The 23,898-nt window shown below is 49.0% G+C and overlaps 2 protein-coding genes across 3 annotated transcripts; one reads left to right on the top strand and one right to left on the bottom strand.

Moving 5' to 3' along the window:
• Nucleotides 1-4,993: 4,993 nt before the first annotated feature.
• On the bottom strand, nucleotides 4,994-7,391 carry ALKBH4 (alkB homolog 4, lysine demethylase). Its single transcript, XM_065694296.1, has 3 exons — nucleotides 7,109-7,391; nucleotides 6,265-6,462; nucleotides 4,994-5,782 (listed from the first exon to the last, which is right to left on the bottom strand). Exons 1-3 carry the CDS (start codon nucleotides 7,208-7,210, stop codon nucleotides 5,141-5,143), a joined length of 942 nt encoding a protein of 313 aa, XP_065550368.1. The 5' UTR covers nucleotides 7,211-7,391; the 3' UTR covers nucleotides 4,994-5,140.
• LRWD1 (leucine rich repeats and WD repeat domain containing 1) lies at nucleotides 7,094-23,891 on the top strand. 2 transcript variants are annotated; one of them, XM_065694294.1, is made up of 16 exons: nucleotides 7,094-7,291; nucleotides 9,494-9,633; nucleotides 12,223-12,457; nucleotides 13,411-13,530; nucleotides 14,951-15,103; nucleotides 15,830-15,973; nucleotides 16,596-16,937; nucleotides 17,558-17,684; nucleotides 17,915-18,024; nucleotides 18,472-18,679; nucleotides 20,158-20,230; nucleotides 20,328-20,468; nucleotides 21,130-21,227; nucleotides 21,792-21,953; nucleotides 22,622-22,755; nucleotides 23,505-23,891. In XM_065694294.1, exons 2-16 carry the CDS (start codon nucleotides 9,554-9,556, stop codon nucleotides 23,643-23,645), a joined length of 2,268 nt encoding a protein of 755 aa, XP_065550366.1. In that variant the 5' UTR covers nucleotides 7,094-7,291; nucleotides 9,494-9,553; the 3' UTR covers nucleotides 23,646-23,891. The 2 variants fall into 2 exon arrangements, with proteins under 2 accessions (XP_065550366.1, XP_065550367.1); XM_065694295.1 differs by having other exon boundaries at nucleotides 7,094-7,360.
• Nucleotides 23,892-23,898: the final 7 nt, after the last annotated feature.

Here is a 23,898-nt window from a genome sequence, read left to right as displayed (position 1 = left end):
CCAGACTGGAGTTTTCTGCCAATAGGCTCTTCCACCAACACAATTTCTGTTGTGAGGCCAGAGCCAGGCCAGACAGGATGAATCTTTCATCTGTACTTTGCGCTCTCCTTTCCCATCAGTCATAATAGGGCTCTGTTTGCTGTGGAGCTCAAGAGGCCGTTAAGGAAAGGTTTCACAGTGTGCATGCAGTGCAATGCAGCTCATTTGAAACAGCCGAATTGTTCATTTAATTCTTTGCTAATATAATAAATTTCAGCAAATGGAGAAACGCAGCCAAAACTGTGCTTTGATTTCCTAGAATAACTTGGTGAGGCTTTGCTGGGATTGGATTCAAGATCAGGCTCAAGGCAGCGCATCTGTGACTGGAGTGGGATCGCTTTACTTCAGCAGGGATTCTGAGGTATGGTTTGAGATGGTGTCCCAAGGGCAAACACACTTAAAACAGAATAATCATGTGCTTTCCCATTTTTGCTTGCAGGTTTGTTTCTTGTGTCTCCCTGGGCACCAAGTTCTCCTTTCCATGAGAAGCCCACGGGATTGTTCTTGCTGTTTGACTGTGTGGGATCTCTCTAGGTTACCCATCACCTCTGTGCTCTAACTCCTCTCCTTCTTTCCCAACAGCAGCATTTGCTTCTCTTGCTCCTGCCTGTCTTCCCCCAGCAGACACTGCACTTGTCCAGGTGGGTGTTTCTGTGCTACAGTGCCAGAAAATCCTCCTTGCTGCTGCTGCCCCCAGGCTGTCAGCAGGATTCCCATCAGTCATGCATGGAGATGCCTGCCTTTCCACACCATCCCTGCTGTCCCAGCAGGGCTGGCAGCGTGCTGTGTCACGTCCAGGTTTGCCTGCTGGTGCCTGGCCATGTCTATCCTGTGCTGTCACCTCTGTCATTCCTGGGATGTCCCAGGTTTTGAGTGGCTCTGTTCCTGCAATGCCTGCACAGAGATGCTTCTCCCAGGGGCTGGGGACATGCATCAGGGATCTTCCCTGACACGTGTTAGCTTTCTGTACCAGCCTTGGGCCCAGGCGTGCTGTTGCCCTAATTCTCATCTCTCTTGGGCTGTGACTCTCTGGACCAGCTATTGCTTTGTTTGGGCCATTTCTGTGGTGAGGCTCACTGCAGGGACAGCCACTGTCTCGCTCCAGAGCCCATAGTCCTCCTTCAGACTTCTTTTAGGTAGTTTTTGCCCATCAGAAAAATGCCTCTGCAGGCTCCAGCGCTGTAGGGCCTCTGCCCTAAATCAGAGGAGGAGCTGTCGAAAACAGGGGGACGGCCTTGCTTCCTATGGCTCCTGGGCACCTATCTTGCTGTAGGAGGTGACTCCTATCTCTCCCTTCCCTCATTAGCAGGAGTAGAGGGAAGGCAAGCCAGAGAGCGTGTGGGAGCTGCAGCAATACCTTTGCTGTGCTTAGAGGCAGATCTTCCTCTGCAGCTCCCTATTTTTAACCTTGCCCTGGGGCAGGCCTGGCTCTGTTGTCTCTGTGGCTGGGTGACTCTCGGGGAGGCTTTATGACCAGGGGAGATGGTTTAGATGTTGGATTGGGGCTGACCCATGTGAAGGATGAAAGGGAATACCGAGCGAGAGCCGCGGGTGGAGCATGCTCTGCGGTCAGCACTCAGATATGTGCCAGTGTTTATAGAGAGCTGGTGGGGTGGGTGCAGCTGCAGAGCAAACATCCTTCCGTTCCCCAGCACTGGGAATCCCAGCTTGGCACTGCACGGGTGCCTGGTGGGCTGTGGGACTGGGTGCTTGCACTTCGCATCCTGCTCTTTCCATAGCTTTACGTGGGGTTTCGTAAAGTCCTTTCTCTTCTTTCCCTGCCTCAAAACAAACAAAAGGCCTTCAAGTTCCCCTGCTGCTGCAGCTCTGTTATCTGCTAAATCTTGTTGCGTCTGCTTTTAAGACAGCTTCCTCAATAACCCCCCTTCAAGCTGTAACCTCAGATCCAGATCCCAACACAACCGGGCTGTGTGGTTGTTTTCTGGTTACCTTCTCCCAGGCTGTCTCCTCTGCACCCATTTCAAGCCAAGCTATTTCAGTAACTACTGACTGCCTGAATTTGGAAAGCGTTCCATGAATCCCTGTGTGTGCGACCAGGAGCTTGCCTCCTGCCCAGGATTGTGACAAGGATGAGTGCCAAGTGCTAGGAGAAAAAGAAAACCTCTATTTTTTGCTTTGCCTGTTCTTGTTTTATCTCTCCATGAACAGCCCTTAATGTAGAGCAACCTGGATCTCAGTCATTGTCCAGCTATGTGAGAGAAACTGGATAAACCTGTGAAGTTTTGTGCTTCTTGCTGATTTCAGGCTGATTTTTCTTGAAAGGCAGCTCAAGCCCTCCAGCATCCTCTGTGGGTTAACTTGGGGTTTGCCTTTGTTTCACAAGAGCTTGCTCAGATATCATCCTTCTGCTTTTAACATACACAAGTAGATAACACTTAGGTGGTGCTTCCTTTTAATGAGGGCCTAGCTCTTGGTGTGTGTTTTACAAGTGCTAATCTTGGTTAAAGAGGTATACAGCTGTAGTAGGAATTCCTATAGCATGAAGACCATTACAGCTTGTCTTACATGAACAATAGTAGCCAAAATACTCATCAAAATTAAGAGCTAAGACATATAAGGCAGAAGCTCTTCCCTGTGACGGTGGTGAGGCACTGGCACAGGGTGCCCAGAGAAGTGGTAAATGCTCCATCCCTGGCAGTGTTCAAGGCCAGGCTGGACAGAGCCTTGGGTGACATGGTCTAGTGTGAGGTGTCCTTGCCCATGGCAGGGGGATTGGAACTGGATGATCTTAAGGTCCTTTCCAACCCAAACCATTCTATAAGTCTACAGATGGATGGGTGTGTAACTGTATTTTGATCTAAGATGATGCCCAAGAGGCTGTTTAACAGGTTAAGAGTGTCAAAAGATAGACACAGCAATGACTGTGTAGTGACTAGATCGGGTTTTAGACTTCAAAGACATTTGGACAAAGCCCTCAGGTTTCGACTCAGTTTTTAGCTATTTTCATCTTTTCAGATGTAAGGTATCAACTCAGAAGAGCTGGAATACTCTGGCAGGAACAGCAGCTTCCTCTATTATTTGTTTGAGGCAGAAAAGTTCAGCTAACAAACGCAGAGCACAGCATGAACCAATATTGTGTATCTTCTTATTGTGGCACTCTGATTCATCATAGTCATCATCTGCTTTCACTGCAGAGAGAATGAAACAGCAGCTACATGCACAGGAAGTATTTTAACAGGCTGAGAGCACAATATAAATCTAAAAGGGAGCTTTGGAAATAAGGGCCAAACATTAATAGGAATTAGTTGATTGTTGGTGTTTGAGCAAAGAGCAGGCTGATGGAGTGGCTCAGGACTTGAGCTCAATGCTTGGTTCAGCTCCAAAAGCCTGCTGTGGGTTTCATCCTGTCATGTGGCATTGTGCTGAGCTCCAGCAGGCTGAATGTCCTCTGCTGATTGTCCTATGTGGCTGAAGGTCCTCTGCTCTGACAGCAGCTCCAGGTGCTGGCCTGGGGACATCACGCTCTCTATGGCTGCTGAGCCCTGTGGACACCAGCCTGCTGGAAAAAGGTTAGGATCTGTGTGAGCACAAGGCCCTGCTTTCGGGAGTGAGCTGAAGAGGTTGCAGCACAGGAGAAGTCCCCTGGGATAAAGCTCGCTGTGAGCAAGCGTGGCCTGCCTGTCATGCGTTGGCTGGCTGTGTGATGGATTTCTGTTGGAGAGGCCATGCTGGGACTGCTGAAGTGGCTGCTGGAGCACGTAGGTAGCCGGTCTGGATGGAAGTTTGGGGTTTGGGATTGCCCGTGGGAGACCTGCGCATGGGTCCCTGTTGGAATTACTGCCTAGCTGGTGTCCACCATGTCTAAATACTGGGCTTAACTGCAAGTGGTTCATTGCAGCCAAAAAGGACTGTGGTTGTATCTGTTAGCTTAAACTGATAAAATATATCCTGATTCACCCAACTGACCCTTAGTAACTGTTTTGTTGGGTGAGGAGCTCTGTCCCTGGCACTGTCAGCAGTACATTGCTATACAGTAAAACCTCTGTGCTGTGCTAGGGACACTGACATCAACGTAAAAATGCATCCCCTTTCTTTACCAACTGAAACCAGGCGGCACTGTGTTTTACTGCTGTAGGTGTGACTGCGCCGAATGGTTCTGATCACACAACCGTGTTTATTAAAGGATCACACTTCTTCCATGGCACAACTTCATTTTCAAGAGCACAGGAGTTTGCACAGAGCAGACAGATGGCCTCAAATGAGCTTCTGCTGTAAATGACTTCTTGGGTCTTAGGTACAAGGCATGATTCAAACCTGACTGCTGGAGGTGCCAGGAAAAAGGATGAGAGCCGCCAGTGCTGCAGTCTGTTGCCCAGCTTATTCCCAAAATCAGGCTCTTGCTACTGAGAGCTGACAGCGGGGTTCAGAGATGAGAAATGGTCAGAAAATAACACAGTCTGTGCAGGTCTTTGCTCTGAACAACGTCCAAGCTGCAGAAGAGTCAGCATCGGCCCTCTGCAAATGCTGCTCTATGGTCCCAAAAGATATGGGTCACACACAGTATTTATGGTTAACCCTCCCTGTTAAAGCATGAATCTTCAGCAAAGGATAATTACTTTAATTAGTTCCCAGGACTATCTGTGAGAGATGCGTACCCTCCTCCCCTGGAGAGTAGATCTCTAAAGGATCTACCCGAAGTGGGTTAGGAGGTAGTTGTGTCCCCACGGCACAGTACAACGCTAAAAGCAATGTGACAGGATCAGCTATGGGCCAGGAAAGGTTAAAATCTGCCACAGGGTGTGGGCTCAGTCTGTGCTGTTCCATACTCAGCTCAGTTTAATGATTCTAAGTTTCTTCCTTTGTTACATTGAAGTATTTAAGCCCTGGCTCTGCTTTTTGCACTTTGTTACAATACAGAGAGTGAATACAACAGCTCAGGTCTGGCTTTCTCCTGATGCCCAGGTCAGCCTGGGGAGAAACAAGCAGCTCACCCTTTTCTTGCACACTCTTTATTTCTGCTTTTTATCAAAAAATAAGCTCATTTGAGCATATCTTTGTACACACACCTTGGGAATAACCACTTGTACAGCTTATCTTCCATATTCCCCAACAAAAGGCAACTCCGGCGGCTTCTCACTGCTCACACCGGCCTGCCTTGAAAGGAAAGAGCTATTCCAAGCAGTTCTTTACCCAGTTCCTCGTGCCTTCCGCCTGCACTGAACTCCTCAGACAGCTCCCGGAACGTGACACAGATGCGGCGGCGCTGGATGTGCCTGCGGTGGATGGCGTGTTTCCAGCGGTACCGCGCCTCGCCGTAGAGCACCACCAGGCACCGCCGCGGCAAGGGAATGGCAACAGTCACCTCCCGGCTTGGAACGAGCCATGGGGATAACGTGCAGTTGGGTCCCTCTTCGGCTGGGTTTTGGCACGGTGGTGTCTGTGTAAAAGATCCCGGGGGATTTAATTCCCCGTTTTCTTTGCTGGAAGTGGGAAATAATTGGATGCTGTCCTCTGAATCACAAGACATGGATAGCACGGTTTCTGAGAGCAGGTTTAAGCTCACCAGACGCTCTCCCCAAAGCCACCAGTCGTCAAAGTGGGGGTCGATGGCAGAACCTCTCTCTGGCATGTAGTCCAGGTTACATTGTTCAACAGGTAAGAAACCACCCAGCACAGAGCAGGCCTCCATTTGTGCCACAATCTTCTTGCTAAAGCTTGGCAAGCCGGTAAAGCTGCCAGCCTTCAGCCTTTGTTTCTTGAAGTTCACTTTGGGACCGTAGTCCTGTTGGAAAAGAGGGTGGGGGGAAAGCTGCTGTTAAGGAAAAATCTAGGACAAGTCTTTTTGGCGAGGCTGCGATCCCTGCAGGGCTCACGGTCAAGCCTTTGAGTCCTGTTCTCATCTCTTCCAGTGACCTGGTCACCAGGTTGCAAAAGGACTCAGTGAAGCCACAGTAATGTGGAATTAGATTTCCCACCTGTAAAGTCAAATCAAGCCACCCAGTTCTTTGGCTTGGAGCTCGTGTGAACTTTAATGCCTGAACATGCATAAAAATGCTGTTTATTGTAACTATCATGTATTTTTGCGATAAGTGGACTTTAACGACAGGTAATTCTTGCTTTCAAAGGAAAACCTTTAATGAAACATCTAAAGCTTGTGAGGTGGGCTGATGCCAACCTCATGAAGTTCAAGCTATGGGGATTCAGCTGGAAACAGCTTTCCCTTGCCAGAGGGACCTAAGATCAAATGTGCTGCTAAAGTCAGACCTGTTTCTTCCGGCCAGACTGTGACGGTTTCCAGTCGTCCCGATCCATCAGTTCAACTATCTCAGATTCTTCATCTTCGCTGATGAACTCCTCCACGAGAAGCACCCCTGGAAATGGAAATGCCCAGCCAGCGAATTCCGAGTGCTCGTTTCCTTTAGCTAGGCCCGTTGCTGGACAGTAAGTGAAATTATCTTCTCCCTGTGGAAATAACAACACAGAAGAAAAACCATAGGGGGAAAACTTCTTGCTGTAAGGTATTTCTATGATTTACCCCTTGCAACCTCTATATAAACGGTACAGGATTCTTGCTGCTTTGGGGAACAACTCATCCCCGCTTCTTTTACAGCTGCAGCATCACTGCTGCTTGAACCATGGAACGGTTTGGGTTGGAAAGGACCTTAAAGCTCACCCAGTTCCAACCCCCTGCCATGGGCAGGGACACCTCACACTGGAGCAGGGTGCTCCAAGCCCCTGTGTCCAGCCTGGCCCTGGACACTGCCAGGGATGCATTCCTCAGGGCGGCTGCCCCGTCACGCCAATCCGCGTTGAATGAGGGAAGAACCGGCAAGGCCAGGGGGCCGCGCTGCCGGTCCTTGCTGCAGGACACGCGGGTGAGGCCCGGCTGCGGCCCCATCGCTGAACCCACGCGGTTCTGCTCACCCCGGCGGTCCCGCTTTGTCCCCAGCCCCTCGCTGTGCCCTGCGGGGCTGGGGGGGGGGCACAACCGGGCCCTGCCACGGTAACGGGGGGGTCCCCGCGGCCCCGGCCCGGGGGGGGGGGAGCACGCTCGGCGCCCCGGCCCCGCCCCGCCGCAAGCCCCGCCCCGCCGCCCCCTCCCCGGTACCTGTGTGGGCGGAGCGGCCTGCGCGGGCCCCTCGCAGAGCAGGCAGGAGCGGATCCCCTTGCAGCCGCAGCCGGGCCCTGCGCCTCCGCCCGCCGCCTGCATCCGCGCTGGCTGCGCTCCGCGGGGCCCCCCCCGCTTCTCCTCCCTCAGGGCCAGCCCTGCCGCGGCCTGGCCCGCCCCAAGGTGAGGGGAGCGCGGCGGCGGGGCCGGCGGGCTGGGCGCAGGCCGCACGCCGCCTGGTCGGTCGGTCCGGTGAGCGCGGGGGTGTGTGTGTGTGGTGGGGGGGGGCGGGTGGACGCGGACTCGCTGTCCCAGCAGCCCCCGCGCACCGAGCAGCAGTGCTGGGCCCGGCCGCGGCGCGGGGCCTGCCGGGAGATGTAGTCCTGCCGCGCACCCCGCTGTGGTGCCCGAGGGCCGACACCGGCCCCTTCATCGCGGCCTCCGCGCTCGGGTTGGCCGGCGCCACGCGGCCCTGCACGGTGCTTGGGGCAGCGCCGCGGCCGCCGCAGAGCCGCCGGGGGTGGCAGGCTGGCTCCGCCGCCCGTGCCAGCCCCAGCATGGCGGTGGGGATGTCGTGCAGCGCCCGTCACAGCGGGCTCCCCCGGGGCAGGGCTCCGGCCGTAGCGGGCAGCTAAAGCCGCGCTCGCGTTCTGGTGCCTGGCCTGGGGGGACATCCTGCTGCGGGGCAGGACGGGGACGCTGCTGGCGGTGGTGGCGGTGGTTCGTGGATGCGCTGGGTGATGGGTTCGTCAGGCCCCGGGGTGACTGAATGTGCAGTCCGGTGTCACCCGTGGTGATGGCTCCTGGGGCTGCTCAGCCTGGAGAAGAGAAGCTGATGGAGACCTCAGAGCAGCTTCCAGTGTGTGAAGGGGCCTCCAGGGATGCTGGGGAGGGACTCTTCATCAGGGACCAGAGTGATAGGACAATGGGTGATGGGTTCAGACTGAAACAGGGCAAGTTCAGGTTGGATCTTAGGCAGAAGCCCTTCCCTGTGAGGGTGCTGAGGCGCTGGCACAGGGTGCCCAGAGAAGCTGTGGCTGCCCCATCCCTGGCAGTGCGCAAGGCCAGGTTGGGCAGAGCCTTGGACAACCTGGTCTGGTGGGAGGCATCCCTGGCCATGGCAGGGCTCGGAACTGGATGATCTTAAGGTCCTTTCCATCCCAAACCATTCTATAATGATTCTATGGGGCGTGTTAAATTGTGGTGCTCCCTGCAGTTCTCCTGGTGTCACAGGTGACGCAGTGGTGGCTGAGGTGTCAGTGTGGTCAGAAGAGGGTGATGGGGACATCCACTGTCATTGGTGTCAAGTTCTTACGGATACTAGAGCTTAAGTGGGTTTGTTAGGTTCAGCAGGTGAAGGCCTGATCCTGTGGGTTGACTTTCAGTGACAGCTCTGTTGCTTGAAGGATCAAATCCTCCACAGCGTTTTTCAGGCTCAATGCTCTTTATGCTGGTGTAAAACATCCCATACGTGAAGGATTGCTCTTGCTTACAGGTGTTAACAAAGCAGTGCCCCATTGCTCACCAAACCCAGCGCTCCAGGTGCTGTAGGCATGTTGTGATGCTGAAGTCAAGCCTAAGGACAGCTTAGTGTCCTGTGTGTTCCCCACCATTTACTGCAGTGGCATTTAGGCAGCGGTGAGACTAACTCAGAAAGACAGTAGCAAGCCTGGCCTTGGAGCTCTTTCTTCCCTTCTCTTGGAATCTGTGTCAGAAAGAGCAGTAAGCCACGAGTCAGTAATTCCATGAAGCTCCTTTGGCTCTATCTATGTTGTTAGTCTGAATATCAGAGAGTCCGTGTGTGCCGTCCTGGCCACAGTGATGCGCAAAAACATGACTTTACCAATAGCATTCACAGCCCTGTTGGGGCGGTTTTTGTTGGTGAGGAGATGATGTTAGTGATGGGTGGGTATTTACAATGCTGATAATTAATTCAGTTTTCCAGAATTTTAGGGAATTTAGGAAAGAGCCTGTCCATATTGCCAGGCCAGTGAGCGCACTGTTTCCTTGGGAGGAGTTCCTTCACAACAGGTGTATTTACTCTTGCTATTGCTGTTTATTTGAAAGCCCGTTGGAGTTCTTGGAGCAGAGCCCTGTTGCTCAGGAGAGGTCCAAACAGGTAACAGGGAGACTGTCCTAGTTCCCAGTGCCATCACCCCGTGGACAGCTTTCGTCTGCAGCAATTTCCTAGCTAAGGGAGGGATTGTTGTTGTTGGGAGCATGTGCCCAGTGTAACAACAATCTCTGCTATTTCCATTTCAACCAGGTCAAACAGGCGACTTCAAACACAGCAGTGAAACCAGTAGCTAACCTCCTAACTTGCTTCTTTTTCCCCTTTTGGAGCCAGTTGAAAGGACTTCCTCTCATTCCTGTTTGTTTTACCAGGAAGGGGACAAGAAGAGATCCTACAGCTGACTGATTCCAGCAGCGGGGTGGAGATTAAAGATGTCAAAAATTACTACAGAACTTCTGTTGGAAAGAGCAGTTCCGAGATCCACGAGGCTCCGAAAGATCGAGACGCTGAAGTAAGTGCAGGCAGGCCCATGGAAAATTCCAGCTGAATCCAGCCTGGGCAAACCTTGTTTTGTCTTTCTTCCACTAAGCATCTGCATGGAAGAGAGACAGTTACAAAGCACGGAGCGGGAGATGGCATTCTCAGTGCAGGATCAGTGAGCACTGGTGCATTCACTAGCACTGGTGTATTCACAAGAGAGGGTACCACCTCTGTAAAACTGCTTAAGGCCAGATCCTGATTTCCATCCCTAAGATAGACTCCCTATTCCCAAAACACTTGCCTTTGCTGGCAGCTGCTTACTGTGAGTAAGAGAATTTCTTCTGACCTGGATTTTAGAGGGATTTAAAAAGATTTCTGGCTTTATTTGCCCTCCCTTTTCCTCTCCCTCCATCATTTTCCATCTCCTCTAAATCCAGTTATGTTAGTACCTCAGAAATTGCGGAGAGGGAGAATAAGTAAACTCTGACACACTTAGAAACCACTAAAACCAGTTTTGTTGCTCAGATCCTTAACAGAGGTCATTGAAAATATGTGTCTTTCCAAATGTTTAATACAGTGGAATTTTGCTTTTCCAAAACTGGTCAATCCGAGTGACTCAGCCAGTTTCTGGCTGGTGCCTTCGATGTTTTTGTCACTGATGTAAGAGCTTTGGGTTTCATGTAACTTTCTTTAAAGTTACTTATTTTGGTTTGTCTTGTGCTGAAATAATCACTTTTAGAGAGAACCTCAGAAGTTGCTCTGAAGAGTGTAGGCTGCAGTGATCTGGGTAACAAAGTGATCTTGAGATGTGCGAAGCAGTGAATTTCCAGAGCATGGCTTTTTCCATGCAGCCTCGTACCATGGTTTTGAAGGGATATATTCGAAGGGCCATTTGGGGAACACTGTGTTGAGTTTCTCCCCCAAACGACGTAGTTGTCGCACTCAGCTTTGCAGCCAGCTGAATTCTCTTCAGCCTTTCTTACCTGCTTTGCCTGGCTGGTTAGGCTTCTGAGATGGCAAGTGAAGGAGAAGTGGTTTCGCTTCCTGATTTTATTTACCTCATTTACCCACACTTCATTTATGTTTAGAAGGCTTTTTTATTACTAATCATTAGAGATGGAGATTCTCTTTATTAAAGGAACTCAGACTTGTGTCCTCATGAGAGGTTTGCTGTTAGGACTAGAGGCTCCCTTTGGAGCTCAACTAAACGATCAGATCTTAATGACCTTTCTTACAATGTGCACTTATCACTTTCTTACAGAGAAGGGGTATTTTTTTCCCCTCACAAATATTGTACCACTTCCTCTCTCAGGACAAAATGCTTCTGTTTTCATAGAATCATAGAATAGTTCGGGTTGGAAAGGACCTCAGGATCGTCCAGTTCCAACCCCCTGCCATGGGCAGGGACACCTCACACTAAACCATCCCACACAAGGCTTCATCCAACCTGGCCTTGAACACTGCCAGGGATGGAGCACTCACAACCTCCCTGGGCAACCCATTCCAGTGTCTCACCACCTTAACAGGAAAGAATTTCCTCCTTATATCCAATCTAAACTTCCCCTGTTTAAGTTTTAACCCCTTACCCCTTGTCCTGTCACTACAGTCCCTGACGAAGAGTCCCTCCCCAGCATCCCTATAAGCCCCCTTCAGGTACTGGAAGGCTGCTCTGAGGTCCCCACGCAGCCTTCTCTTCTCCAGGCTGAACAGCCCCAACTTCCTCAGCCTGTCTTCATACGGGAGGTGCTCCAGCCCCTGATCATCCTCGTGGCCTCCTCTGCACTTGTTCCAGCAGTTCCATGTCCTTTTTATGTTGAGGACACCAGAACTGCACACAATGCTCCAGGTGAGGTCTCACAAGAGTTTTGGTGTCAGCCTTGGGATTTTGATAAGTAGATTCCCATATTTGCCATTGGAAGTTTTTACAGCAAAATTCACTTCAGGAATGAATTGGAAGAAAGAAAAGAAATGGGAAAATCTCCTTTTTCTTTTTTTTTTGTGAAGTTAGTTTCTTTGAAATCAGCCAAATGACTCTGCCCTTGGCCTGAACTTAACTTCTAATGCAGGGATGAAAAGTGTTAAACCAGATCAGCAAACTGATCCAATTGGATCCAACCTGTGTGAGTGTCAGCGTGAAGTCGGAGGGAGGACAGGAATAGCTTTTGGAATCACCACAGTGTTCTGTTACTTATACCAGTTGTGAGGTGGTGGTTTCTAAAGAATGAGTGAAATGATGAAACTACGCATTCTGTGGGCAGGGTGGACGGATGGTGTAGTGAGGGTCTCGTATTGCTACAGTTTTGCTGAATTGATGTTGCAAAGGAATAAAATACCAAAATTCTGAGAGGTTTAGTAATTTTATCTATGATCAAGAACTTTTCCAGTGATTCCCTGCTCACAGCAACTCTATTTCCCATCGGAGCTTTATCTGGATAGCAGGTTAGTTGTACTGCTATACATTGGTAGACTTGAGTCTCTGATGGGGGCTGTTAGCTCAGATACAGCATCTTTTCCATGTATCTGTGCCTGCAGTCAAGAAAAAGCAGGTTGGATCACATTTACCCAGTGAGTTGTGCTGGACTGAGAGGTGCGGATAGCTCATGTTCTCTTCTGGTTTCAGCCTGTCCAAGTTGCAGTTGAAGACTGGAGACTTAGACCCGCGTTTGTTTTCCCGGCTGAGGCATCTGCAGAAACTAGATCTCTCTGATAATTTACTGGACAAATTTCCCAACAGTCTAACCCTGCCTGATCTGCGTGTCCTAAACTGCAACAACAACAAGCTGGAAGATGTAACTGCTCTGAAACAGTTCCCTCTGCTCGAGGAGCTGACCTACGAGAACAACGTGTACTTGACCGTGAGTTACCTCCCGTCCTTACAAAGCTAAGCATTAAATAGAGGGGAAGCAAACAGCAGTTACACCTAGTTCTTATATATTGTTCTTAGGCAGCAAGTGTTAGGGCATCTGAGAAGGCAACCATTCTGCTTGAGCTACTTCACTAGTCTGTGCCACTGTTTCCCAATCTGCAGAAGTGACTTGCCCAAAATGACTCAGGTATTAGAATCTGGTTATCTTGACCTCCTGATTCTCCAGGTTACAGTCCTGTCTTAGGTAGCTTATCAGGCAGGATATCTTATGCTCATGTGTGAAATATAGTAATGACTCTGTAGAAGCCTCCTTCTCAGATGTTCGGTTTGGTACCACTTGGTACTTGCTTGGTGATTAGCCTAGTTTGGGTTTTCTGATGTATCCGAAGAGGCTCTGCTGATTGTACAGTTTAAAGCATTCAAAACTGTAGTTTTATTTGTGCTTTAAACTGGTATCAGCCACCAGCCCTGGATGCTTGTTTGCCATTGCATGCCCACAGAAGTATATGTGTGGCTGGGTAAACTGGATTGGCGAACTGATCTGACCTACAGCACACCTGACCCAAAGAAGCCCTGCTGGTGCCTTTGCTGTAGGCATCTGCCTTAGATGCTTGCTTAGCGTTGAAGGATGCAAACAGGATACCCTGCGTTGCACCCAGCCAGGAGCAGATGAGCCAGGTTACACCGCCACCACCTTGCGTTGGATGGTAGTACTGCATAAGCATGAGGCAGGTCTTTTGTCTGCGGTTTGAGATCCCAGCTCGTGGGAGAACGTTACTTTACAACTAAAAGGCTATATTCAAGTCAGAAATGCTGAGGTGATCTTATGAAATAGCTTTTCCTGCCTAAATATATTCTTCTTATACTTGCCTGTATTTTAATAAAGGACTAAAGCTAAAGTAAGTACCATATAACAACAGCTTTGGTGGCTTCTCTTTCTAGCTCAACGATGACTATAAAGTAATGTTTCTTTTGCAAAACCTTCGGCTACTCAATGGCAAAGATATCACCAAACTGGCAAAACATGTGAGGCATGTCAATAGCCGCAAGCTCACCAGCAAGGTAAGATGTGGTAGTTCTTAATCTCTAAACACAGTAACTAAATACTGTGTTTTGGCATCCTCTGAACGCAGCTCACTGTGTGGGCAACCTAGGAATTGCTGCTTTCTCTGGTCACTGCTTGCATTTGCTCTACCTGTTCTGTGTAGCCAACTTCTTGACTTCAGTTTAAACCACAGCAGCAGGGCCAGCAAGGTCTGTGTCTGAACCTCTAGTTTTTCATGTCACTGGGATCATCATTCAGAAATGGGAGATGCCTGGTGCTGACATAAAGCTGTATGCACCTCCCCATCTAATCTGTTATTGTCCTGGCCCCAGGAATAGGGAGCATAAAATCAAGCTCAAAATAATCTTGTTTTTTTTCCAGCATACACCCGGAACAAGGATTTGTTCTTTCTTCTTCATCTGTGCATGTTTGGAATCGTTTTTTCACTCATTTACATACATAGTTTAGCTCCTGACAGATTGTCCCCATAAAGCATGTTGTGATCCTCGGCAAAATTGTTGTAGGATGAAAAAGGTTTGGGGTTGTTTTGTGCAGTACTGCTCTTACCATTTGATTTCTTGTTAGTTGATTTGTTAGTTCCTTCTGTGTAGCAGTGGTGGAGAGGTTAAATACTGAACTGGAATAGCTTGTTGTGCTTCATGTTACCTATGTAATACCTTGTATCTCAAAGGGTCTGGGTGAGGGCTGCTCAGCCTCTTATCCTCCAGGCAACTGGCCATGGTTTGCAGGTTAATGAGACACCAAATGCTCCCTGTGCTGTTCATTTTGTGCTGGTATCTGTGCCCCAGATAGCTTTGCCTGCTGGTATTGCTCTGTCCCTGGCTCCCCAGTTCTTACTGCTGTGTCTAAATGTAAAATATCTGTTAGGTCCAAATGCTTACGGATGGGTTACCACCCACCAGAAACTTTCAGGTGGGAAACTATGCTGATAAGTGACATCTGAGTGATTGCACTCATAGTTCAGAAACCTTTTGGAGCCAAGGTATCTTTATAAATGGGAATGACATGCACCGGTGCTGCTCATGCACACACTTGAACTACAAGAAAGGTCAACCATCCCCATTATCTTGTGCCTGTTACAATAAATTAGTTACCTGTCAGGTACTCCCTGTTAGTTGGGCATGGTGTAAGAATGCTTAAGACCTTTTGCTATGGATCCAGAGGCATGAAATCAGGCATTGCTCTGGGTTTGCTCTCTGCTTACCCACACTCACTTACACTTGGTTCAGAGGAACTGGGTTTCTTCTTAGCTGAAGTTGTGGTTTGAACACTGTAAAATCAATGGAAGCAGTGCTATCATGTAGCTAGCGGAGCCTCAGCATTGACAGCTTCTTAAATGCTTTTACAAGTACTCCTGTGCTCTTCTGCTCTGGTTTTCTGTAGTGTTCTGATGACTAACGCAGTCTTTCTGCCCAGGTTACTGCTCACTGGGAAAAATTCTTCCGTGACCAACTTCCTGAGAAACACACAGCTGAGCAAGTGAAGTCCATCAAGAAGAAGTTCCTGAAGTCAGTCCAAACCAACGTAGTATGTGGGCCCAGCTCACTCAGTGAGTTCACCCGCTGGCGGGTAGGTGACATTTCACTCACTTGCCCTCCTGTCCTTCAGGCAAGGACTCTGCAGGCTGATCCTGAATGGATCTGATTAAAATGCTGTATGGATTTGGGTGTCAGGGCTCTTGCAGACAAAGGGGGGGGGTGTGTGTCACGTTTTCTGGTTTTCTTTGTTAAGCCGTTACAGAGGCACTAGGTACGAATGTGCACCAAGCTGCAATGACTGTCATTAAACACTGTGTTTTAATTCATAAGCAATAATGATGCTAGTACTAATTAATGAGACTGCAGTTCCTTAGTACTTAATTATTTGCAAATAACTCTAATGGCATCCTTTAGTCTTGATGGAAGCTGTATGAAAGGAGAAAAGGTAATGACAGAACTGTAGTTACTCCCAGTGGGGAAAGATACCATTTAGTTGTAACATATGTTTGAGTTGTATGTGCATGCATACAACTGAGGCTTCCATCTCTCCTTTGTCTTGTTTCATTGCTGTACTCTTGTTCTCACATATGTGCACCCTGGATGTCCATGACAAAGTGAAGTTCTTGGGTCATGTAATATCAGCAAAGGACTTGGCCTGCCAGGCTGTCAGCTCCTCCATTACTTGTGAAATTCATGTAGAATAGTGAAAGCAGATATTAAGAACTCAGCAAAGCAGCCCTCATTACACAGTTTTTCTGCTGTTGCTGTGTGTCTTTTCATTGAGGTTTTTTTACACAGCCATGTGTTTGTTTCTAAGGTGAAAATGATTGCAGAAGAGTTTCTGGCATACTCACTGGGTCTGGAGTTAAACTCAGATCCCGAACCAGAGGAAAAGATGGATGAGAATGAGGAAGAAGAAAGCACAGAAAGCCCCAGGGAAGATGCAGAGGACAAGGGTCAGGTAGGTGATTTTTCCGGTTCGATTAACAATGTCCTTTTAATTTCCTGTGAATTCAGTAGCACTTGTCAGTTTACATTTATGACCTTTTGGTAACTGTAGGGGCAGCCTCAGGCTCCAGCCTGTTATTCAACAACTGAAGCTTGTTCTTTATAGCCAGATTGAACCTTTCCCAGCAATATGAAGGTTGAGAAGAGGGGAAAGCTTCCATTGTCATAGGATACCCAAAAGATTGCCTGAGTATAGTCCTACTGACTGCACCTCTCCTTTGAGGAAGGGGTATATTTAATTAGAGAACTGGGCTGATAACACGGCCAGACTGTGTTAGTGCCCACCTTCTTTCAAATGGCTGCAGACTGAACCCACTGGGTCCACGGGCCAGGTTTGGTTTTTCCACATTGCTTTTCAACCACAAGTAACTGGGACAAGGAAAGAGAGAAGTGATTTTTCATTAGCTTCTGCCTCTAGGAACTCTGCAGCTCTTGGCTTTCTGATTCTTGGAACCCAGTCTGTAACCATAGGAGGGTACTTGCAGTTGAATAATTAATATCTCTGACTTACAAATCATCTGCACATCTTGGGGAAGCCAGAAACCTCCTGCACAAACTGACAACATGCCTTATAGGTCACAGTAACAGCCAGAAAGAGGAAAAGAAATCGCTCAAAAACACGCTCTCGCAAGAAGAGGTCCAAGCCCCAGGTGACCACTGAGAAGGAGGCTGGAGTTAATCCCAGAAAGTCCAGTCATGTGCAGGATGAGCCAGCTCCTGAGAAACCAAGAACATCGAGCCAGCCAGCCAAAGAGGCGAGCCCTGAGCAGGAAGCTGAAGAGACACCTAAGAATGGAGAGCAGTTGCCCAAGGGGCAAAGCAACAGAAGATCCAGCCAGCTGACAGGGGAACAGAAAAGCCAGGAGCAGGACAATGGAGTTGTTACCTTGACCCCAGTGAAGAACTCCAAGGGCAAGGTATGTTCATCAGCCTCCTTAGGACTGGCTTTTGGCCTCTTGGTTTAGTGGGAGGAGCTGCATTCAGATCTCATCAGAGCTCTGCACAGTTTGGAGCTCATAACTGGCCAGATATATTGTGAGTTACGGGTTTGGTTTTGGTTTTTGTTGATTTAAATCTCTCAGAGGCATCAGGGAAAGCCCCCCCTGGACACAGTGAGTCGCCTGCAGGGAATGGATGGACCAGCGCTCTGAGGTGGTGCACTGAAAGCCTGTTTCTAGAAACGGGACGGCCATGACTTGCGCTCAGGTCAAAGTGATGGCTGCATGGGGAAAGGTGTTTCCCCCTCAGCTCAGAGCAGTGGGGACATAAAGGGTTTTTCACATTTCTCTGCATCAGGAAATGGGGTTCAGTGCTGGGCTCTGCTGGGCACATCTTTTCTAAACGGATGCCTGCTGGTTTAGGAGTCTGGAGCATTGGTGGCACCTCAGTCTCTCCTGTTCTCTGTAGCAGAGAAGGGCTGACCAGATCCTTCCATTTAACTCAGGTTGCTGTGCTCAGTGGAGGGTTCTGTCCAGGCAGTCACAGGCAAAGCGCTGTCAGGGGAATGAATTTTCTAAATGTGGATGGTTTATTGTAGGAGGATGTCAGTGCAGAGCCATTGCATTTTCTTCAGTGTCACAGTAAAGGCAACAGCCGCGAGGATTTTAAAACGCAGCTCTGGTCCTGTGTCTTCGAGCCATTGCTAGACTCTGGAGCCAGGAAAGGTGAGCTCTTACAGAGGTTTGCAGGATTCCCAGAACCACCCGGCTCTGGAATCCCAGCGGACTCCATGCATTAGACCCCTGCTCCTTCAAGCTGTAGTCTCCATTGTCAGGAAGAGACTTGCTTACATACTTCTTTGACTTTGAAAACAGGAGACTGGGAGAGCACCAGGCAGTCTTCAGGTGTTATCCGTGAACCTGCGAACTTCTCACCTATTCTTTCCATCTTTCAGATCCCATTGTGAACTCCTCCAGAACCGTGGCAACGTGTGGAGGGGAATCTGTCTGTCTGATTGATTGTGAGACAGGGACAGTGCTGAAAAAGTATAAGGTGGCTGCAGAGGTAGGTTGCAAGTGGGAGGAGTAAGCATTGACTGGAAACATCACTTGTTATAATTACATACGTGTATGCATAATGTACGTTACAAAGAGTTCTGAAAGGGTTTCTAGCAGGTCTTAAAAGGATAAAGGTAGGTACTAAATTGCTTATCCTTTTAGCCTGGTTTGTTTTGGGTGGTTTTTTGTTAGCTTAGAAGATTAGTCTGCCTCTCTTCTCCTCACGCAGGCCTACATGTGTGTTCTGCAAAGACTGCTTGACAGCACAGAGGATTAAACATCCTGTTTCAATAGTTTGTATTCTTCTGAGGGCGGCTTTGAGCTTCAATGCCCCACCTTGAGTAGTCGTGTCATTTCACCTCGATAGCTCTCAGATGGTTGTCTTATCTCTGAGCTGACAGCTCTCCTCCTGGCTCTGATCTTTCACTCTGCTCATGGTTTCTTTCTGTCCTAGGAGTTTTTCAGTGTTGCATGGACAACCCTTACGATGGTCATCAGCGACAGTAGGAAGAAATCTCATAATATCTTGGCTGCTGCTGGGAGGAGAGGGATTGTCAAACTGATCCATGTGGCAGCTGACTTCTGCTATGGAGAGATAAAGGCTCATAAAAAGCCCATTGCTACTGTCTGCTTCAGCCCAACTCAAGAAACTCACCTCTTCAGTAAGTCTGGATCAGAATCTCTTTAGTTTTAGTACGTAATGCAGAAAAGGCTGGGCATCCTTAACAAGGGACTGCACACACGTAGAAAAAGCATGGCCAGACATTATGGAGGGAGTATTGTTAGTCTCATATGACAGTAATCTACAGAAGGTACAGACTGTTTCAGCCACAGAGCCTGACCCTTTAGCTGAGGTGCAGCAGCTCCTGTTTCTCTCTCAGGGTGGCCATCACGAATGAGCCCAGCAGTAGCCCCGTTCCGCAGGGATGAGTAAGAAGAATGAGAGCCAGGGCAGGCTGCTGGGGGCCAGGCAACGGGTGGTCAGGGCTCTCAGCAGCACAGCAACAGGGGCAAGCAGTGTACAATGGGCTGTTAGGGTTCATTTTCCCCAATGAGCAAAATTACGCACTTCAGTAAGTGCTTTTGGATAAATGACAGGGGTTTGGAGTTCTGTACCTTGTCAGACCTCTTTTTTTCTACACTATTTAGCCTGATGTAGAAGAGAGCTTTGCCACAGTAGGGCCCACAGAGGCTGAAGTTGTGGACTGGTAGAACATGAACCATTATACTGCAGATTGCAGCTGCATTGTCAGGCCTGTAAAGTAATTTGTTAGAGCCATTCAAACTGCACCCCACAGCACATTGTTCCTCTGGCCTACAATTACTCACATCCTGGAGTGGTTAGAGTGCTACATGAACCGTTAACAGTGGGATTTTTCTGAAACACAGGTAGCTGTAGTGGATAATTCCCAGAAGAAGCTCAAGAATGCAAAAAGCAGAAGCCTAAGAGGATAAGGAGGTGGATAACACATCTGTACAATGGAGCGGACAGCTTGTTACATTGCATAGAAACATTCGTAGTAATGAAGTGAGAGTCTTTGCATGCCTGTCTGGGGATGGAACACTGCCCCGGCTAGTCGTTTGAGGGCTGCCATCTGATCAGGATCCAGATTACTCTGTGTAACCTGTTAGGATTGTTTCTGCTAGCAGTTTATCAGCTTGGTGACAAAGACGTGAAGGGACTTTCACACTTTACATCAATGCCTAAGTTTCCCCATGAGAGCTACTGTGGATGTGACCACAGTAAGCCATGGATGCGTGGGATGAAGTGGCATCTGCCTGAGAAGGGGAGGTTAGGGCTTAGATTCCCCTAGACCCCCAGAAACATGAGCTGAAAGGGGCTCATTAATGACCTTATGAAGCCACAACTTAGTAATGGACACCAGGAAACAAACTTTCTTTTATCTGCTCCTCTTAGAGCACAGGATAAGAATGCAAATTACTGACCATGCTGTTTGACAGTGTCTGTGACGTGGTGTTGAGCCAGGAGCCTCAGTGACTGCTGCTGTATCTTAAGGAGCATTCTGATGCCCCAGGCTTAGCGTGTTACAGCCTGTGACACGGGTAGAATTGCCAGCTAGCACGAGAAGAGCCAGATGAGCAGCGGTGTCACTACCTGCTTCTCTTCTGTGTCCCACAGCTGCATCCTATGACAAGCGAATTGCACTCTGGGATATTGGGATTCCAGACTCTGACTACAATTTCAAAGCAAGGTAAAGGTTCAAAAACCAGACGTGGCCAGCCCAGGAGCCTGTAACTATCGCAGCACCACGTAACTGCTTGCTCTCTTTTCTTCTTCTTTCTTTTTAGCCAGCTGCTGGTGCTAGAAGTGCTCTCTATTCCCTTACGGATTGCCCTCGTCCCCACCTGCCCGGATCAGTACCTGCTGGCTGGCTGTGAAGGTGGCTGTTTTGCCTGGAATATAAAACTGGATAAGGAACAAAAAACCAGGTGAGATCCCAAAGCTGGGGGCATGTGTTTGCTTTCCTTATCAAAAAGAGCTTGTCCTAGCAAAGGCTTTATTTCTGACTGAGGAGGCCTGAGCAAGAAAAGCAGCATGTCTTACCGAATTTAAAACATCCCTTCCCACAGAGGCAAGAAAACATACTAGCATAATGGTAAAGGAGTGTTCAAAGCTAGCAGCCCTGAGCGTGTATCACTGCTCCAGTCTACAAGTGTTGCAGGAAGACTGACAGGACTGGAATGCAATACCCTGAAACTGAAGGGCGTGGATCTTGATGCAGTGTAACAGAGCATAAAGTGTTGGCTCTAGTTCCAGTCTCCCATAAGGCCAACCCTGCTGCTGGTGCAGTAGGTTACCCAGGGAAGGGCACTCTATGGGAGCACAGGAAAAAATGACGACAGCAAAGCAAGTGGAGTCATGCCCTGCTGTCATGCACTAATCCTGAGGTCTGCACAAACAGATGGAGTAAACCAGCAATCTCTTAAGCAAAAGGGGTGCATTAATTAACCCAGGTGGCCAACGGCATAATTCCAAGTGGGAATTCATCTGAATTTGGCAAGAGACTTACTAACACATCCCGTTACTACGTGCTCATCCACTGCTCCCCATCCAGGCCTCAACTCATTTCACCCTTCCCTCTATTTCCAGGCCTTTTGATGCCACGTTCCAGTTTCCCGATGAGGATGGAAGCATGACAACATTGCACAGGGTTGATGGTTTGGCTTTTCTGAATGACGATGTTGTGGGTGAGTATAAACACAATAGCCCAATCCAGAAAAACAGGCACCTTAGCACATGGCAGGCTGAATGGGGTGCAGCTACCTCTTCTTCAGCTTGCTGCGGGGTGCAGAATGGAGTTGCCTCCCAGCGTCACTTATCTTTCCCTAAAATGTGGGCTAGAGGTGCAAATACACATCTGGGCGGGCCTAGAAATGGGGATGGCCCCATCCCCAAAGCATGTTTAGCCAAGTAAGGGCAAAGTGGAAGGGAGAAAGGCTGGTGGCAGCAGTGGTTGTTTGCAGGGCAATGGAGGGTTCCCACATCTGGGAGAGTCCTTAAAAGCATGACCTGGGCCTTTCTGAACAGCTAATGCTTGTTCTGCAGTTCAGGATGCAGTATTCAGGATTGAAAATCCCTCTGCAGCCCCCAGTTATCCTGAAACGAGGTAAAAGAGGTGGAAAGAGTTGCTGCTGCTATCAGGTCCCACATCTTAAAGCCACCTTCTGGATGAACCACCTTCCCCAGCAACCAGCCTTTGTCTTGAGGTTTCCCATGTCACTGACACAGCCTTTCCCATCTTTCTTCCATAGTTTCCAAGAGCTCTAAACCAGGATGCATATACTTATGGAGCTGGAGTCGGTCTTTTGACACAAAGGGGAAAGGAAGCCAACGAACCATAGCTGCGGTTATTCTGGCTGAGCTCGAGTGGTCCACAACAGACATGTCCTACCTGACGCTCAGCACCTGCCCAGGTAGGCAGTGCTCTTCCTCACTCACTGTGGCAGGGATGCTGCATGGGTCGAGACTGACTTGGACCAGTGGCATGGGGAAGCCTGGATCTGGATTTCAGCCCCCATCAGCCTGGTCTCCACTCTGCTACCAAGAGCCCTGACTTGTAATGCAGGTCCAGCACTGTGCAGCACCGGCTGTGTGTAAGTAACACCAGAAATACCTAATTACAGCTCTACCATCTGCCATCCAAGGGGGAACCACCAAGGCATTGATCCAACATGACATTACCAACATGGTCTCCATTGTACAGGGCTTCAGAGCACATAGCGCTGATGGCTCGGCCCTGCAGTGGAGCTGGAGCCATTTTAACATCTCAAGGAAGGGGCAGGACACACCAGCGGCAGCTGGCTTTTGAGACTAACAGGGAATAGACCAAAAAAAGTCTAAAAAAGGTCAGAAGAAAGCCCCTAGTATCTCTCACTAGCTTCTCTCTACTAGAGCAAGAGAACTGCTTTAGCCTTAGGTGAAAGGAGCTTTCAGAGCAAGGTCAATTAGCACATTTGTGCTGTATTATGCTGAAATACCACATCCTCCGTTGGGATCCTGCAGCACTGGCTTGAGTTCTGCATTACAGGAGAGTGGATTCTCAATTCCACTTGTTTCCCATCTTCTTCTTTTGGTCCTGCAGCAAAAGACTACGTGTTCTGTGGCGATGAGAAGGGAAGCGTGTGGATGTACAACCTCTCAAGCTACACCAAGACATGGAGCTCTGCAAAGGGGAAACGCTCCCCTTTGCAGGAGAAGAAGATCCCTCCTGCACAGGTAGGTCTCCCTTCTGCCCCAATGCAGCAGGGAGCAGATCCACACCAGAACATACCTGCTGTTGTCTATACCCAACTCTCACACACGATTAAAAGTAATCTCTAGAGCATGACCAAGGCCTTCTTTCAACTCTCACACAAACCCAGCTGTGACAGGAATTAGGAGCTGTAAAGCAACTCTGCATTCTGCAAGAGCAAGCAACTGTTCCTAGCTGAAGGGCCCTCTCAAAGCTGGTGGGTAAACTGGAGAGCCTGATGATACACTTGTGGAGACACCACTTCCCTGCTGGGTTGAGGGGATGGAAGCCAAAGGGAAACCAGAGAATTTTTTCCTGGCAGAGGAAGGGGCTCATGCACCTTTTTCCTGCTGGACATATCCCTGGCCTTCAGGGACAATTCTACCTTGGGCAATGACTGAGCATCTGAAAGGACAGTCCCACATACTCTCATATCAGAACCTGGTGTTGAGCTGCACTAGCTTCAGGTATGGAGTGACCCAGTGTTCCAAAAGCTTTTTGCAAGTGCATTGCCCAAGGTAGCACTTTCTCCTTTCTGATCAAGTCCATGTGTTTCGGAGGAGCTGCACCACGTCCCTCAGAAAGGGCAAGAGCCTTTCATTCAGCCTCCCTGGGTGGGCAAGGAACCAGACTCCATAGAGACCCAGTTGTCAATTAACACCAATGAACATCCTCCCACCTTCAGAGACCACACCAGCAGCCCTTGCCTATCCAACCTCTCTTCTCCTCCTAGATTCTCCAGTGGCCAGAGCTGCGAGCAAACGGGGAGCAGCTGACTGAAGTCCTAGTAAACAACGTGGTCTCAGACCCCACTTTGACTTACCTTGTTGTCCTAACTAGCGTGAACATAACAGCAATTTGGAAGAAGTCATAGTTCCTTGTCCCACAGTTTCATGCCCGTGCTTTGAATTAGTGCAGTATTAGTGACTGTTACCCATGTAACCATCACGTTTTCTAGACCCGCTGTTACGTGCAAGAGACAAAACACCAACAGGAGTTTGTTAAACTCATCCCATCATTGTAAACATCCAGTTTCTTTTACTGTAAGTTTTCCACAATTGGTGCATTTGTTTTATATAGAAATGACACTTAATAAAACAAAACCCCAGTCTTGCTGGCAGTGCCTG

Source organism: Lathamus discolor, chromosome 14, assembly GCF_037157495.1.
Source record: "Lathamus discolor isolate bLatDis1 chromosome 14, bLatDis1.hap1, whole genome shotgun sequence".
NCBI classification, from domain to species: domain Eukaryota; kingdom Metazoa; phylum Chordata; class Aves; order Psittaciformes; family Psittacidae; genus Lathamus; species Lathamus discolor.
This window is presented reverse-complemented; position numbering and strand designations above follow the sequence as displayed.

Coding starts and splice junctions, on each gene's coding strand:
- ALKBH4 (XM_065694296.1), bottom strand. CDS start 7,210: ATGCAGGCGGCGGGCGGAGGCGCAGGGCCCGGCTGCGGCTGCAAGGGG. Junction 6,463..7,108: donor AGGCCGCTCCGCCCACACAG/GTACCGGGGAGG, acceptor TTATTTCCACAG/GGAGAAGATAATTTCACTTA. Junction 5,783..6,264: donor AGTCTGGCCGGAAGAAACAG/GTCTGACTTTAG, acceptor CTTTTCCAACAG/GACTACGGTCCCAAAGTGAA.
- LRWD1 (XM_065694294.1), top strand. CDS start 9,554: ATGTCAAAAATTACTACAGAACTTCTGTTGGAAAGAGCAGTTCCGAGA. Junction 18,025..18,471: donor AGTATAAGGTGGCTGCAGAG/GTAGGTTGCAAG, acceptor TTTCTGTCCTAG/GAGTTTTTCAGTGTTGCATG. Junction 21,228..21,791: donor TCTGAATGACGATGTTGTGG/GTGAGTATAAAC, acceptor TTTCTTCCATAG/TTTCCAAGAGCTCTAAACCA.